Source organism: Phoenix dactylifera, chromosome 3 (assembly GCF_051530095.1).
Source record: "Phoenix dactylifera cultivar Ajwa chromosome 3, Ajwa_hap1_PhDact_Kaust_v1.1, whole genome shotgun sequence".
Classification (NCBI taxonomy): Eukaryota; Viridiplantae; Streptophyta; class Magnoliopsida; order Arecales; family Arecaceae; genus Phoenix; species Phoenix dactylifera.
Window position 1 is genome coordinate 46,439,113 of NC_143192.1, and position 18,407 is coordinate 46,457,519.

General features: G+C 39.9%; 2 protein-coding genes across 2 annotated transcripts; one reads left to right on the plus strand and one right to left on the minus strand.

The window, feature by feature from the left end:
* Nucleotides 1-2,526: 2,526 nt before the first annotated feature.
* LOC103705117 (protein transport protein SEC16B homolog) lies at nucleotides 2,527-12,833 on the minus strand. The gene is made up of 13 exons (XM_008788731.6): nucleotides 10,655-12,833; nucleotides 10,199-10,519; nucleotides 8,100-8,228; nucleotides 7,896-8,018; nucleotides 7,584-7,754; nucleotides 7,039-7,164; nucleotides 6,814-6,948; nucleotides 5,195-5,322; nucleotides 5,016-5,127; nucleotides 4,616-4,927; nucleotides 4,173-4,313; nucleotides 3,780-4,078; nucleotides 2,527-3,674 (listed from the first exon to the last, which is right to left on the minus strand). The coding sequence occupies exons 1-13, from the start codon at nucleotides 12,326-12,328 to the stop codon at nucleotides 3,143-3,145; spliced, it is 4,203 nt and encodes a 1,400-aa protein (XP_008786953.4). The 5' UTR covers nucleotides 12,329-12,833; the 3' UTR covers nucleotides 2,527-3,142.
* Nucleotides 12,834-13,768: 935 nt separating this feature from the next.
* Nucleotides 13,769-15,185, plus strand: ABCI14 (trigalactosyldiacylglycerol 1). The gene has a single exon (XM_088718650.1). It carries the CDS (start codon nucleotides 13,846-13,848, stop codon nucleotides 14,899-14,901), a length of 1,056 nt encoding a protein of 351 aa, XP_088574776.1. The 5' UTR covers nucleotides 13,769-13,845; the 3' UTR covers nucleotides 14,902-15,185.
* The last annotated feature ends 3,222 nt before the right edge of the window (nucleotides 15,186-18,407 follow it).

Sequence of the window (18,407 nt, forward strand, 5' to 3'; positions counted from 1 at the left end):
AATATGGAGGAAGAGAAAAAAGAAGAAGAAAAGGTGATTTGAGAGGAAGTAGGACATCATGCCTGCATAGATCTCAAAGCAACTGTGATGATCCAGATATTCATCTAACTGCCAAGATCTCAAAGTGATCAATGTATGGTTATGATTATGCATCCACTGCGCATATCTCAAAGCAATCCAAATATTCTTTCGTTGCATAGATCTCTAAGCGTGGATGATCCGAATATTCATCCATCAACATAGATTTCAAGACGATCAAAGGATGATCAAAATTATTTATCTACTTGCATAGATCTCAAAGCAGCCATGTAAATGATCTAGATTATTCACCAGATCTCAAAATGATGTTGGAATAGGCTAAAAGAGGAAGAGGATGTTGTTGTCACTTGAAACGGCAATCTCATGCCGTCCGCTAATTGGAGAGACTAAGAACCAATTTGGAACAACTTGAAAACTTTAGAATCTATTTTTCTTTATTTTGTTTGGAATTCTAGAGACTAATATTTTCTTAAAAAACCTGTGGAAAGACAACTTGATGGACATAATTTTTTAGAGAATGTTTTAAAATTCAAAAATTGGTATTTAATAAAATAGAAACATTAACTTTCTTTCTAGGTCGAGGCTTTTTCATGCTATCACTATATATAATATTAAAATGAAGGAATGCTTGGCTAGTGTCTGAGAAAGAAATAGCTTGATCATTTTCCTTTTGGCAAAATATATTTTTTAGGATAAAATAATGTAATGGTCATTTCCATTTTGTGTGATGGTGAACTTTTTTTTTATGTTCTCACTCCAAACTATGACAATGCATGCACATCCAACAAAAAAGAGCTATATCATTATCTAGCACACCATCCATTATTCATCAAAAAGCATCGCAATTTGCATCATTTAAGGCTAGCACAATCCATACATGATTCATGCCAACTATATCAATAATTTATGCAATTAGTTTAGAAGTGTTAATTTTTATCTACTTAAGAATCTATTTTACGAATGACTTCTTTCATATGGATTAGTGAGCATATTAATATCAGTTCTTCACTTCTTGTCACATATAGTTACAAAGACATTGAATACATGTTAAAAGATAATTATAAATCATATGAGGTAGCTATTTTCTATTTTGTGTTTCAAATGACTGTAAGAACCATAGAACCATTTTGTGGTAATTATATAGAGATACGATTGCTAAAATTATTTATGGTTCCTCATACGGACCATAAATTAGTTTTAAATCTATTAATGTTTAAATGGCTTGTGTTATTGGTTTGTTTTGACTAGAAAGGACAAGCATGATGCACGCGATAGACAATACAAAAAATCTTGGTCCTTTATTTGATTAATTTTTTTTATTACTTGCACTATTGGTAAATACTTTTCGACTTGAATGAAACATTTTTTTTGCCTTTTCCATAAAAGAATGGATTAAGCAGATATACATATTTGTTTACTAAAAAGGAAAATGTATTCAAGTTATGAGTAGTGCTATCTACTTATTTGGTGGTAGACAGCACAAGACTTTTGTTAAGCCACTCATAAAAGTTTGTATGTAATAATCACATTCGATAAGGAATTTTATGCAAGTATTAAAAGTTGCAAAAAAAAAATAATATGATCCAAAAAAAGGGAAACAATCTGGTCCGACTTTTGTCAAGTTTGGATTAAGAGTTTTTTTAGTTAGGGTCGGCTATGGCCAGAATTTCCAATTTTAATTTTAAATTGGTCGATTATGGGACAAAACCTTGACCCACTTGGAACATGAGCATAGTTCCATCTTGATCGAAATTGTTTAGATTTGGTTGAGTCATGATTTAAAAAAAAAAAATTGAATAATTAATTATTTTTTGATACTAATTGTTTAATTTATTTTGAAATCTAGCTAGTAATAATTGCAAATATTAGATTTAATAGGTTAGCATAAATTTATTAGGGATTGAGTCCTTATTCATCTAATTAACTATTTGTTTATATAGTTCGACTGATGAAGCCTTGTAGGCATATATCTAACGAAGGCAATATTGGCTATATCCTAATAAAGCAGGACAAAATGCCAGAAAGCTCTTGAAGATATGCAACACTGGCCTGATTCAAAGTCACAAGACCAAGTCTCTCTTCAAACACGTCATGCTTGATTTAATGGCATTGCATGAGATGTTGCTGCAAGACATTCGGGCAATAGAAGTATGCAACATGTATTCTGCAGTTGATCAGACTGATGGATGAAGCAATTATTGACCGGCATAGTGTCTCTTGATTCACAAGCATTCTTGATCTCGACGCACAAATTGGATGGAAGATAGGATCAGTGGGAAACAGATCGAGCACAACTCTGCAGGTTTTAATGGTTTCTAAGTTTAGGCAGCTTAATATTCCCACGCAACTGTTAATAAGTGCAGCATGTGTCAATTCATCATCAAGCTTACATGATGAAAGTTAAAATCCTTCACCATGACCAACAAGCCAAAATGCCAAATAGAGATAAAGATAACATTGGATAACTTTGGAAAAGCATTAGAAATCTGCCAGAGGAAAATAGATTTATTTGATTACACAAAAAAACAACAAAATGTAACATTCAAGTTTTCTTGGCCAAGCCAAGAGGCCCCCAAACCGCATTCCCCCATAAAAAAAAAAGAAGATAATTTAGATGTTGTCCACCCAAGGAGTCAAATTTAAGTTCGTTCTAATTCTGCCAAGCCAGCCTGCTGTATCTTGTGTAACATTTGTTCAAATTGCTTGCGCCAAGTCTTTTGAATAATACAAACGCCACCCGTTTCTGGTATCACAACAGGCTTGGATGTGGTAGTGCTCATTGACTAAACATGGAAAGACAGCTACAGCAATATATTTATGGTGAAGAAAGGGCCTGTGCCTGCTTGCTCTAAAATTTATTTGTGAAACCCTTCAAACAATTTGGAATACTTGTTTCATAATAAATCAACAAATTATCTGTACGGTAGGATCCGCATATTTTCTTGTAAAGGGGTGCCTGCAAGAATGGAAGCATCGTGCAGGAACCCAAATTGGTAATGCATATACCCAGCTCCTTTGCCACCCATTTGACTTACCAGTGTTAAGGGTAAATGCTGATCAGATGTAAACACGTCACCAAAATGGAGCATCAGACAGCTACACATTAGAGTTGAACCTCATGGAGGTTATCCCCAAGATTTCCACCATTAAGCTGCAAAGATGAAGCGCCCAAATGAAGAGATGACGAATTGTTGGGGATAAAAGATGATGGCATACCACGTCCATCTTCCAAAGGCTTCATTTCAGTCGTTTTAGAAGTGAATGTGTCACCATAAGCCCCACCCCATGATGCAGCCCGTGTATGAGAAGGAACGAAATTATTACGATTGCATGATGTTGCCAAAGCTCCCTTGTTTCCAGAAGGAGCAATATTATCCATGCTTGAAATCCGTTGCATGGACAATGGTGATGGTGATGCAAATGATGCTTCTTTTGCCATTGATGTAGAAGGTCCCTCGGTGGTTGCAGCTTCCTCAATGCTTTCTCCTGCTCTGTCAACTTCCTGTTCATCAGAAGTTGCAGGCATGCTCGGAACAAACAACTTGGCACCAAGCACTGGTTTAATGGATGAAGTAGAAGGCGACTGGAATGAGTTTGTCATGACCCCCCCAGCCTTGTTGAATGTATCAACGTATCTAGGAATAAGAACAGGTGATAAATCATTATTTTCCCCTAGAAAGGTATGCTTGTGAAGTAACAGTCAAATGATTGAATCTAGACAGGAACAATGTGAAATCTACCTTGATCGGACCCCCATTCTGCCACGGACTGAGAATTGGTTTGGGCTGGGTGACATGGGTGGAATCCCAGAACCATGTTCTGAGGGACTGGGGGATTTTTTCTCTGACCCTCCATTAGCTATTATGGTTGGGCTCCTAAATCTGCTGTTTGTGATGCAATCTGATTGGCCATTATGAAAAGATGCAGTAGTTGGAGGCGATTGTAGGGCAGCTTCTTCAGGTGGAGGATCAGCACCTTCTTCCACCCATCTCTTGAGTTTTTCATCGTAATAAAATTTGTTTCTTTCACCCAATTTTGCCTTCATTCACAATATTCAGTAGGTGCACGATAAACATAAACTAGATAAAATAAACACTTGAATTTATGCAAATAGACGTATAAGAAAAAGGTACCTGGCGATCAGGGTGGGATCTAGACACCCACCCCATGGTCTTCTGAAGAAGCTGAGAGCCAAAGCGGCCAAAACGGGATGGTCCACCTGACAGTGATGTTTGGCCCCGTGAATCAGGTGAGCTTACATCTTTTGATAGATCCTGCATGAAGGTGGTAGAAGATTTTTTTTAACAAATTCTAAAATGTACGCATATTCAATGACTAAAATATGGTTTGAAGAAAACAAAAGGACCCAGGAATGTGCATAAAGAATTAACATACACATTTCAATGACTAAAATATGGTTTGAAGAAAACCAAAAGACCCAAGAATATCTGCAAAGAATCAGCATGCTGTTCAAGAAGGGAAGAACCATGATAATAAGAGAAACATGCAAAAACCATAATTTATAATTTCTTAGAAGGAAACAGACTAATGGCACTGAACTGCTGAAAGAAGATACCTGTTTAGAGCTTCTGCTAAAATCCGGCTCAGAAATGCTTCTACTGGGCATAGTCTTCCTACTGCTGCTAACTGTCCATTCACTTATGGCCTCTATTGATGCCGATGGAACTAATGATGACATGGCCATTGTAGATCGACTGTTTGCTACTTTTGAGGCCACTGAGTAGCTTCCTTTTCCAGATACTCCATTCTGTGGCATTGGAGGCAGAGGCGATGTTTGGGCACCCATGATGCGGTGAATCGTACTATCAATAGATGTAAACAATTTACCAACAATTTTTGCAGGAGCCAAATTTGTGCTGTAACCACCCTGGAAAAGAAACAGTATGAAGAAACTAAAGGTTGCACTCCAGCTGGAGATGAGTGTAGGTAATATGTGGTGGCTCAGAATACAATACCTGTAGAAAGGCCCGTATCCGCTCCTCAAGGGATGACAATAGTGATTTCCACATTTCTACTTCAGGAGCACGACAGGAATTTTTGAGCAACTTCAGAGATGCTTGACAGTACCTGCATTAACATGAACTGTAAAGGAAAAATCAAACATCATAAATGAAAAAACAAACTTACCACCTACCTTAGTGATTCAGAAACCTTTCCCACTTCAGCAAGCATGTAGGCATAAACAAGCTTATACGGTTGAAATGGAAGCAAAATGATCTGAGAATTTCCAAGCACTTTCGAATACTCATATAATTCTGTCCGCTGCAAGGGAATTTGACAGGTTGAATCAGTTCAAAAATCCAAGGTAACAAACATAAGCAGCAGTGATTTTTTTCCCAACATAGGAAATTGATAAGATGGATCATACATTGCAGATGAAAACAGAAAAGTAAAAACATTATAGCACTAATGGACTAAAACGTTGTTTGCATATGTTCACAGAGGTTATGGACTCTGCCAACATCAGATATTCATCAACCAAAGGTTTGTTGGAATGAAATGATTGCATATACATGATATGTCTTAGATGATGTTACTATTCATGGTTTACTAAACCTTGCCAAACTGACCGGTCCAGGACGTACTGAACCTAACTAGTCGAGGACCGGCACGGTTCATCCATTCTCAATGGTTCAATCCCACCCCCACCCCCTGCTCGGGATGTTCAAGTGCCAGCCCCCCTTTTGCCGGCAGCTCGCAATGGTCAAATAGCATCCCCCTGGTAAGTCCCTCCCTCACTCTTTGGGTTAGGGTTATGGTTGTCCTTAGCCCTCTCTCTCTCTCTCTCTCTCTCTCTCTCTCTCTCCGAGGGTTAGGATTAGGGTTTTGCTCTAAACCTCCAACTTCCTCCCTCTCTTCCTCCCTCTCTCTCTTTCTCTCTCTCTTCCTCTCTCCTCACTCTCACCCCCTCCCTCTTCATCTCTCCCTCCCTCTCTGGCTCTCCCTCTTTTGGTGCACCCCAAAATGGCACAATACAGACTCATACAATGCCAAACCAGTCGCTAGCCGGCATGCCCTCGGACACCAGTTCGGTGAACCTTGTTACTACTTACTACTAATAGTTGAAGGAGGTCACCTGCTATATGTTATTTGATAGTGAAATAAAATTAGATGATATCGAAGATAAAGTTGGAAGCTAGTTTGGAATTCTTTAGGAATCGAGTCAAACTAAAATAAATCACATAGAATGCAAATTTAAACAGAAGAAATTCTGATCAAAATTGATGGCCAAGAAAGCCAAATTCTGTCTTCAATCAGCCCAAACTGCCAAATGCATGAGTTAGATACAAATTATTTCATTGACGATTTTACATATATTATATAGATGTCAACGGTATAGATCGCTGATTAGTAACCAGATTTCTCCAATACCTACGATGCATTATATATGACATTAATTTGTCTCCCAATGAAAGTTTGCATATTTAGTGACTGGTAAGCACATTATTACATGCGACAACTTCATCACACCAATCAAAACAAGCACAACACTAGGTCATGCAATCAACTATTAACCTTATTATCATGAGAAGTACAACAGAAAGCATAGGAATCACTGCAGTATAGAATAAACTAAGTGAGGCACGAAAAGGTCCAAGTGTCACATTTGCTGATGAATATACTAGCACTTAACCTGTAATAGTTGAATTTAAACTATAGCCCAACTAGCATTTCTGACCAAATGGTGCACTGATACATAAATTTTCCAACATCTATAAGAAAAAGATAAGGTGAAGGCCAATTGAGTATGACCTGAATGGCCTCAGGACTGGCATATGTTCGAGGAAACTTCCAGTGATCTGCACCAATAAGGCACATTCTTGCACTATCAGAGTATGACTCTAAGGTTGCTTCTGCAACCAAGTAGCAGGTGTGTGCAGCAGTTATCTGTATGACAATAGAACACACTGTAATAAGAATTCTTCAGATTAAGATTTCTTCAATGAGATCACATAATGACACCAGATTAATACAAACCTCTCCTTTCTCCTTCCATAAGCAATCTCCAAGATGAACTATGACCAATTCATCATCTTTTGTTCTATTTGCAGTAATGATTGCTAAATTCTCTTCCCAGTCATCAAGCATGCCATTGGCTGGTACCTATATCCCATTGAAGAAGCCAGGTGAGTTCATCTTGCATACCAACTGAAACTATAGAGACTTTAATCAACTTCATAATTAAGTTAACAATAAACCAAAGTTACTGCTAGAAACAAAATGGTTATCCAGTTCGAGTTCACTAGTTTGCCAGTGGATGAAGCACAAAGGTGAATTGGCATGGGTCAGCATTCTTTCCATGATTTGCATAGTAAACATAAGGTTGCAATTGCTCAAAACCTGAACTGGAAAATAAAATCATTTACAATTACAGGCAATCCTCCCAACAGATAATTTGAAGATTCCCATGAGACAAATACCAGATAATATACAGACACTACTCTAACAGTACAAGTAGCATATGCATAACAAGAAAGAAAGTAATCTTTTTTTACCAAAGAAATTATCAAAAGATAAATCACCTTAGTAGACTGTTGAGCTGCAGAGTCAGCACCAGGAAAACTAATGTTGGTGGAGCTATCCACAGAAAATACATCTGCAGGTTGCCCAGCAATAAGCAGGCATAATGTCCGTAGAGGTGATCCAGATACAAACTGACAATGTGCCATTTGCTTCACAGTATCCACATAAAACTGCATTATTTGACCAAACAATAGATTGCTCGCTTTAGAAAGACAAATTCTCTTAGATAAATGTCCACTTTATTAAATGAAAAAACAACTATAAAATGATCACAATGTCAGATTTACAGAAGTGGAAGAAGAGGCACAAACCTTCCCACCCAGCTGCGCTGCAAGAACAAGAGCAGGGCCCCACAACTTACCTGCTTGCGCGCATCGCAGAGCTTCTTTCCTTTTACCAGAAACAAGAAGGTTCTGCACCTCAACAGCAGTTGTCTAAAACAAGCAGCACATATATTAACATATGATTCTCTTTTAAGAAATTAAATAAACAAAATTTGATGAATTGAGTGATACCCGAACCCATGCTTCTGAAGGTACATTTTGCATGCAAGTAGTGAAGGTACCATTCTGTCCCGGGCGAGTACCATTCTTACTAGCAGAGGCAAAAAGCTTAGATACTGCAGCCTGTGGACCTTCAGGATCCTATAAAAGGAAAAATGTCAGCAATGAAAGGAAAAAGTGGTTTTGACAAATTGTTGATACACTTAGACTCTCCCATTCATGAAATATAATTTTTCAATCCTGAAATGACAAACATGCCACTCAAATGTCAAATGGCAGAATGATTTCTGATTTTAACTTATGCTTTGCTATCTCCTAAGAAAAATGTACTCGCAAATTCAAGTAACATGTATCATCCCTATGCCAGTAGGCTGCTGCAAACAAACGAGCTGTTCATAGCAGATTGTGTTCAACTCAAAATTCATCTTGACAAGGGCACACTTGATGATCAAATGATCTGAGCTCAAACCCAAAGATTTGAACTTGAAACGACCCATAGCTCGAGATTTTCCCAGCTCACTTGCATTCAGCTCGATAAAGCTTGAAATACATGGAAATATTTATTAAATTTATAATGTTTTAAAAATCAATGTACTATTACCAAAGAATACAGTAACTCAGCCATCATATTAATATATAATGGTTGAATTGTCTATAAATATTTCAGCCCTTGATTAAGATGTAGTGGCTGGGATGAAGAAATACCAAAAGTTCCTTCTAAACTCACCAACATCTCCTTACCACAATAGCACTATAGTTCCCAGAAGGCTGCCTCACCCCCTTCGAAACTCGCTGATGCGGCCCTACCACCCATAGTTCCCAGTAACCTGCTGCACCCCCATTTCTTCTTCCGAGTCGCCTCCATTCTATTGGTGACAATGGAGATTCCGCAGGAGATCGGCCTCCACCACTTTTCCTCCTCCTTGCCAGCATCAAGCCTCAATGTCTTGATCCGGCAGTGGAAGAAAGACTTAAGATCTCAACTGATCTCCGAGGGCCAAGATTCAAGAACTGAAAGCAAAGTTCTTGACAATCAATCACCAAATCAATCTATGGCTTCTACTCTCCACACCCCTATCTCACCTTTCTCCGCCTAACCTCATCCTTGACTAAGCTAAGCTCGAACTAGCTTGACCAAATATGAGCCGAGCTCAAGCTGAGCCTCACCGAGCTTGTGATGAGGACAACCAAGCTCAAGCTGTGGTTGTTCAAGATCAAGCTGAAGTAGGGCCAGCCGAGCTCAAGCTGACCTAGCTTGCTTGAGCTTGGCTCATTTACACCCCTATGTCCCAATTAGGGGCTGGCATCAATACAGCTATATCCTACTGCATCTGGCAAGCTCTAGCACAGAAAGATATGAAAATCTAAAATAATGTTTCCAGCTATTTTACAAGATATCGGGCAAGAAGACAAGTCCAAGGGTGTAGTCTGTATATCTAGATTACACCAAGCAATAAGTATGACTGACAGATTTGATCAGGACTTCTTCTGTTTATCTACTGAAGATGCTAAAGTTATCATCCAGCCCCATGCAAAAAAATATGAATACCCAGATTTCCACATCAGAATCAAAACTCGTTTTATGTAGCTACAAACACTAAAGAAGACTTCGCTGACAATGCTTCCTTGAAAATTCATCACCGAGCCCCAAACCACCTCTTAAGCTAAAGCTAGTTCGACAGCACAGTAGTGTGTCATTTTTTCTAAATTTATCAAGCAAAGCACTCCCACTTTGTTATCTACAAGTTTAAAAGCAATAAGATCCTCCATAGAAAGGTCATCTTGGATAATGGAGACATCATGTCAAATAAAATTTACTCTTGTATTCGATACTACTAATCCAGGAAAAGAAAATGCTATATAAATTAGAAAGCAGATGGTATGTTTATAAACCCTCCCAGGCCCCACCATCAGGGAAGGGATAAAAAGCAGATATTATGAACCACAATTACCAAAATTATGAAGAAAAACAACAAATGGCTTCAAATGGCAATTATATAGATTTAAGAAAATCAGAGTACAACTGCAATAAACAGAACATTATACAGTAAGATTGCAGTTTAATGGAAGTTATATAACAAGGCACAGAATGAAGATTACTCATGCTTTACCTCAACTGATAGGTCAGCACCAAAAGGAGATCGAAGTTTTCCATAATGCTGATATAGTATTTTCAGCAATGAAAGAAGCAATCTCAAAAGTTCTCCTTCTCTGACATCCATCATGGGAGATTTGCACTGTGCTAGTTTCTCATCTATCCATTTATTTACGTCCTTTGCTGCCGCATTCCCACCAACAAGTGGGCCAGGAAGGGACTGTTGACACAAAGAATGGAAATAATGACAGCAACCAGTCATGGTGTTTGAGGCATCAGCTTTATCCATCACAACTTCCCCCAAGCTAAGAATTGAGATGGTTCCCCCGACAATGTCCTTCACAGAATAAATGAAAAGGGTCAGTTGCATAACAATTAGTAGATCATACAGACGTTGACACTACAGAGATACGTAAACTTAAGAAAGCGCAGCTACAAGAATCAAAATCAAAATGACTATTTTGAGCCACACCTGGCTGCCATAATCCAATTTTGAGCCTAAAGAGCTGGCATCTTTCATGACTACGAGTTTTCCACCAAATCCAAAAGTAACCAGAGCATGCGGTGGATGCCCAGCTGATGGTCTTCCTTCTTTAAGAGCATAAGAACATGGAGAGTAAGTTGCACTTGTGCCCCAAATTGGTTGCTGAGCATGGTTGATTGAGTTTTGATGGCCATAGTAGCTGTCAGACAAATGTTCTTGCAAGCTTTGCACCACCTTTGGCTGATTAAACTGGTATGTTTTTTCTGCAGGAATAAAGCTTTGAAATTCAGCTGCCCCATTACAATTACCATAACCATGACCTGAATCCAAGGTCTTATAACCTTTTTGATGATCCAGGTGGTTCACTACATTGCCTGTCGAACCATAAAAGTTATCTGTCTGTTCATTTCCAGAGAAACCTTTAACACTCTTATTGACTTGTGCAGGCTGCCACATATTTTGCTGCACATAACTACTCCCAGAACCATTCCAGCGTGCACCCATTTCCTGGCTGCCCAGGCCCTGTGTGGTACTTTCCTCATGCTGACCAACTTCATTGTATAAACTGGAATTCTTCATTGCAGCAAAGCCATCCGAAGATTTTAAATCTTGACTGCCGCGACCCTGAAGATTAGCAGCTGTTTTCTGAATGGCTTTAGTATATGATTCAAGAGTCTGCCATTGCTGGGTGTTTGTGTCATAATACCACCCTGGATATTGAGGATCAAACACCATATTAGGTGGGTACTGAGTGCTCTCTTGTGATACCTGCTTCCAGCTGGAAACGTCCCCTTTAAAACAATCCCCAGCTACAGTTCTCGTTACCAACTGAGTAGTTTGCTGCAAATAAGATATCTCAGGTCCCTGGTCAGAAATGTTCCCATTGTCAGCTTCCAAAACCTTGTCTTGATAACTCTCTTGCATGTTTTCACTTGCCACATTGCAATTCTCTGATTGTGCAGTCGTTGTGGCATCATAACCATCTATTTGGTACCACTCCCTGGTACTTGTATCAAACTTCCATCCGGGGTAGAGTTCTTCCCAATACTGAGGGTCATTTGCTTCTGCAACTTGCCAATTAACCAAGCCACAATATCGAGCATCTTGCTGTTCAGGATATGTGCTTAGATCAGCAGCCGAATTTTCCATAAAGCTAGACTTCTGGTTATCAGGCCCGTCCGCATTCTCCGTGAAGAAATCTGCACCAGATCCAAATGCACCGGAATCAAATTGTTGCGAATTCACATTGAATGCACTCCATTGTACCTCCTTTACACTGGTCCCCTTTGATGTATTGCTCTTTCCCATTGATGAACCTGGCGACCTGAACCCCATGGTCCCCATCATTGCCTCCTGACTCTGCTCCGAACTACACGAGGCTACCCCATTGGCAGAAGGCAGTGGTGGTGATGATCCGACCTCTGGTGTCTTCTCCTCCTCAAAAAGTTCCTGCACGACCCCACTTTCTTGCCGATCTTCCTCGCCGGTGGCAAATTCGGCATCCTCTGAATCCTCCAATCGTTCACCTATGCTCGCATTTGAGATTGCTCTGGCTATGATGGCAGGCTCGGAACCAGATCCGGCAATGCTGAACTCATCATCGAGCTTGTCAAAGAAATCCTTATCCTTCTGATCATCGGCCAGGAACGGAGGAGATGGCATTGAATCCAAGAATTGCAATAAATTCCCCTCGTCCCTCAAGAAGGGTGGAAAACGAGTGATCAGGGATCCCCTCCAAATCAAAAATCCTTAGATCTATCCATCTTCCGACTCCTTTGTCACAAAAACCACCAAGAAAACCTCTACTAGATCCAAGCAAAAGCTCTACGTGGATCTCCCGCTCTTTCTACGATATTATGATTTCGCCAGGAGAAATCCGAGAGAAACAGGATCAAAATGCGCGAGATCTAGGATTCCGTCCGGATTCTTACGAATCCGGGACCAAAAACGACGGGGGAGTCGCAAATTTCTGCAGAAACCGAGAAGAGGAAAAAAGGCGAACGCAAGAGATCGTGCTTACTAATGGAGGCGACGAAATCGCAGGTTGAAGGAGCTTTGGAACGATTGAAGAGAGAGGAGAAGAAGAGGATGAGAGGCTCTCGTTTTGGAACTCGCCAGCGTCTCACCATTCTCCCGGACCCCGTAGGCTTCTTTTACCCTCGTATCTACCGTTGGTTCCAATTTTTTTATTGTTTATGTTTTATTTTCTTACCGCCAAATGAGAGAATAAACTTAGAAAGAGAGAGAAAATTTTTTCCTTTTTTTTGCTAAGTTTAGTATCATACTTTATCTCTATTTATTATTGTCAGAGATTTTGGCCTATCTCCACTTACTTCATTTCTTTTATGTCAGAGATTTTGGCCTATCTCCTGCTACTATTTTTATTTTTTCTCTAAACAACTTTTTATGGTAATCTCGAAACCGTTAGAGTGCTCCACCACTCTATAATACCAATATGTGAGAATTCTCAACCATCTCATCCGACCGATCACAAATAATTATTATTCATTCAAATAGTATTTAATAAAGCTGAATTGAATTCTAAAATTGTATACTTACCAATTAATTGAGACTACCGGAGAATAAATTAGTTTTCAAAATTAATGAAGATGCAAATTCTCACTATTTTGTTGTGTTGATAATGTCCCTTGTTCTTTTTTTTTTTACTCCTCCACACTATTTCTCCATCTATCATGCTCAATTTGATGAATTCTATATTAATAGAAGTTTTCATAATACTGCATTAATCGCCATGTGATGCCATAGAGACTCTTGGCCTACGAGTTGTTTTTTTTTTCTTCTTTGAATATAGATTCTAAAATCGTAGTAATGTGTCAATTGATTCTCAACTATTCATAAAAAATAAATAAGGTTTGAATTTTAGCTTCGTAAATTTCATGCTTAGTGTGTTTGTTGGAGCTGTTATGTTAGACCATGTAGATTTATTTATTGCATTCAACAATTCAAATTATTAATAAACAAAAATTATTTAATATTTTTTATATTAATATAAATTATTTTATTTTTATGGAATAAAATAATTATATGAGAATAAGAATTTATCTACAATAACTACATAACATCCAACATTGCTTTGGTAATCGCTGGCGGCACGGCGCTCTCTTTCACCTCCCCACATAAATCCCGTGGTAATTCGCTTGCCGGCTGCTTCCCCAACCATGGAGGCATCCTCCCTTCTCCGTCCCTTCCTCACCCCTTCTTCCATTCTTCCTCGCTTAAATCCTAACCCGTCTCTCCGCCCAACCTTGAACCCGAAGAAGAAGAGATCGCGATGGCGTTCCCAATTAAAAACACCAAACTCTACCCTTATCCATCGGCATCTCTCCTCCTCGATCTGTAACCCTAAACGCCTCAATTTCCTCTGCCTTTCCGTCCCCGAGGAGCTCACCACCAATAACGCCCCCGAGTCCGAACCCGAGCCCTTGTTCTCGCGGTGGACCCCGCCGCGGCCCCTCTGGCGCGGCCTCTCCGCCTTGGTGATCGCCGGCCAGGTGGTCCGCCGCGCCCTCGCCGGCCGCATCCACCGCCGTAACACCCTCCAGCAGCTCGAGCGCGTCGGCCCGCGCTCCGCCGGTGTGTGCCTCCTCACCGCCGCTTTCGTCGGCATGGCATTCACCATTCAGTTTGTCCGCGAGTTCACCCGCCTCGGCCTCCACCGCTCCGTCGGCGGCGTCCTCGCCCTTGCCCTCTCACGCGAGCTCAGCCCCGTCGTCACCGCCGTCGTCATCGCTGGCCGCGTCGGCTCCGCCTTCGCCGCGGAGCTCGGCACCATGCAAGTCTCCGAGCAGACCGACACCCTCCGTGTCCTCGGTGCCCACCCCGTCGACTACCTCGTCACCCCCCGCGTCATCGCCTGCTGCCTCGCCCTCCCCGTCCTCACCCTCATGTGCTTCACCGTTGGCCTCGCCTCCAGCGCTCTCCTCGCCGATGCCATCTTCGGCGTCAGCATCAACATCATCCTCGATTCTGCCCGGAAGGCGCTCCGGCCGTGGGATTTAATCAGCGCCATGGTTAAGTCACAGGTGTTCGGGGGACTCATCGCGATTGTGAGCTGTGCTTGGGGCGTCACGACCCTCGGTGGGGCCAAGGGGGTGGGGGAGTCCACGACCTCCGCAGTGGTGATCTCGCTCGTGGGCATATTTATGGCTGATTTCGCCCTCTCCTATTGCTTCTTTCAGGGTGCTGGGGACTCGCTCAAGTCTGCCATGGGGTAGTCTTGAAAGTCACCGTCTTTTGTTGACATCATCTCGTGGCTTCCGTGCTGGCGAACGTTCGGAGCAGCAAGCTGGCTGATACTTTGTACGAAAACAAGTTTTCTTTTTCGATCTTGCACACTACCAAATTCTAAATTTTCTACCTGTCATACTCTTTGTTGAATGTAGGGTGCAGCAGATTCTATCTTCTGTTTCGGATGAAATTCTATTTCCTGAGATCTCACCTTGTATTATGTAGAACTCTGATTGTGTGAGTGCAGTTTAAGCATGATGTTCACAATGAATCTTGATATCCTCCATCATTGTGATATGCTCGATTCTGTCTAATAATTGCCATTACACTCAGAAGAATCTTTTTTTCTTGTCTTGGAATGTTATCTCCTTGAGTATTCTATTCCCTATGAACTCTCCCTTTTCTCTATGGAACATGCCCGCATGCTTGCTTGTTAGTTCCACTTTACTGCTTTGAGATACTAATATGGTTGCATGCAACTGTACCCAAGCTAAGTGTAGTAGAGGACAGGTCGTGTGAGTCTTGTGCCCGCATTGAATGAGTTCAATTAGTGGATCCCATGTAAGCAGCATTTTTAAGAAGTTTTCAAATTGTGAGCAAGACAATGCATGTCTCAGGAGTATGCTGACATGGGATTGTCTGATCAATTTGTTAGGTTTGTAGGTGTAGAAGTAAAGCACTTCCATGATCAGTGCAAACCAGCATGCCTTCTCTCCAACCTTTTGTTTATTAGCATATTATGTTTCCTTGATGAGTGATGAATTTGATTCAATGGTTTCTGAAACTTTATGAGAATTGGAGTATAGCGTTTGCTTCCTATATGGCATTAGATCATTTCAGATTTTCTGTTAGATCTTTAAGTGAAATTTATTATCCCATCATGCGCAGGCAAAATTACAAGCAAAACTTGTTCCATGTTGGATGCTGACAATCCAATCTACAGCATTTAGAACTACAACTATCATATGATCGCCATTAGATTGGTGGTGTGCTGCAGATCCATCTTATCATGAGGTACTGCAAAAGTTGCTAAAGAATTTGAAGGCAGGCAATCCTGTATGAGTTTGCTTACATGTGGACCCTACAAGGAATACAACTAACACTCTATGACATAAATTGATGATTGCCATAATTGTCAGTTGTGGTGCAAAGAAGTTGAGCTGAGCCAAGCAGTAAGTGCTTAGGTTTGCCTCGTTGTATGTAATATATAGCAGGTTTGATCAAGCTCAAGTTGAGCTTGAACTGATCTTAACAAAAGCTGTTCAAGCTCGGCTATGAACTCTGAGCTGAGCATTTCAGCTAGCCAACCTGAGCTTCTATTGGGGTTTTTTTTTTCATTTAATTTTCGGGCTCAGCTTGTTTATTGAGATTTAAAACTCTTTTTGAGCTTAAATCATTTCCTGGCTGAGGCAAGCCTATAAACAGGCCTTTAACTGAGCTAATCCTTTGCAGTGATGCATGACCAACTCTTGTAATCCAATAGTAAGCCACATCCTACTTCCGAACACATCTTACTCCTCTTAAGACTGATCTTGTAGCAGTCACTGTCATGTTATCACCATTCCAAATAGCCTTTTGGTTTGTTAGTCTAGTTAGGATAGGGTTTCATGATTCGGAAAAGACTAAATGCAGTAGCTACTATATATGGTTATCCTTGTTGTTTTACTACTAGAACTAGTTTGCTATTGTATTACTCATTTTTGTTTTGTCCCAATTACATCTAGAGCATAGAAGGACCCCTTTGTAGCTCATTAGGGTTTTCTCTGAGTAGAAAAGTTCGCTTTGCAAACATGAGTTTCAGGTCTATCCAGGAGTTACTGTTGAGGATAATTACGAGCAAGATATATAGTCCATAGCATCAATCAAGGTGTTCATGAATATAAAGAAGAATATGTTGTGCAGTCGTCAAGGTGTTATTTCTGTTTGCTTGATTTTTTTGAAAACTAGTTATTACTACTTACATGAGCCATAAATCTGTTGATTTAGTTAATGGATACAGTTACATTAATTTAAAAATGATTGATAATGACAATGTGTGGATTATGACTAGCTTTATACATTAGATGCATTATGAAGGGCGTGATAGGCTAAAGCATAAGTTGCATGTTTCAATTTTTCATTTGTGAAGACGTTATTAATGCCTAATGATGGGGACCTTTGCTTCATAAATTATAGGCGCAAGAGATTATTCAGGAGCAAGGGTTATGTCAAATGAAAAAAATATGGGTAATACCATTGCAAAGTAGTTCCGGTAATAAAACATGGAGAACCATGTAAGTAGGTTTATATTTTGTCTCTTCCGAAATAGCTAATTCAAAACCTTTTTTGTTTCATCAACGTTTAAAATGCAATGAAGTTATCTTTTTATCATCATCAGTTTTTCTGAATATTGAAGAAGTGTAAATCTGAGGATTTACAAGGATAAATAACTAAATATCTTTTTATTTATATAATTATACTCAAGGTGTTAAATTTCATGGGATGGGACTGTCTTGGTTTTTCCATAGAACAGGAGGCGCCTCTCCTGCCTCGTCCTGACATTTGGGATGGGGGATGTCTCAGGACCTGCCGATCGAGATGCTAGGATGATGGCAAGATTGTCCCATCCTGACATTTGGGAGAGTACCTTGTCTCGGGGTCCCACAAGGCATCTTGCCGATTCTTAAAGCCATGATTATACTTATGAATAATACATGTGAGTAATTGATGAGACCTAGAAATTTTTAGAGAAAAAACCGAAACAGCCAAAACAAGTAGTTCCCATGAGGAATGCATGTAGCCTGTCATTGCCTTGAAATCTCGGATGTGGAAAACCCTTCATGAATAAGTTCTTAACTTATGGTCAGACAATAACGTATTTTCCTAACTTATGAAAAAGCTTGGAATTATATTGGACATGGCCCTAAATAGGAACTCTTGGCAAATGAGAATCATTTAACTTATCCCAGATAATTGGGATAAGGCTTGATGATTATGGTCATGGTTATGGTTTTTTTGGGAAGTCATATTTTCAGATAATTAGAAGGTGCGCCTTGGCGCAATAGTAATGTTGCTTCATTATGATCTGGGTTTCATGAGTTTGAAACACGAAAATAGCATCTCCTCATGCAGGATAAGGCTGCGTATATTTGACCTTCCTAAAACCCTATATTGCAGGATCCTCATGCAATGGCGCCTTTTTTATACATTCAGATAATTAAGATTCTGATATATTAATGAACTCAGACACATCTTGGACATGGTTATGACAGCTAATTATATGAGAAACCAGACTCACGATTTTCCTTCTCTTCCTTTGCTTATCATTTTTTATTGTGGGAATGATTTGATCTCTGTAACAAGTCCTTGAGAAGCATTAAAGTTTTTCCTTGGCATTATTGTGTAAAATATAAGTACAAGCAACACATCTTGATAAAGACACTTACTTGCCATCTGATATGTGATTTTTTATATTGCCTTTTCATGATGGGCATGATATTTAATCGGTTGTATT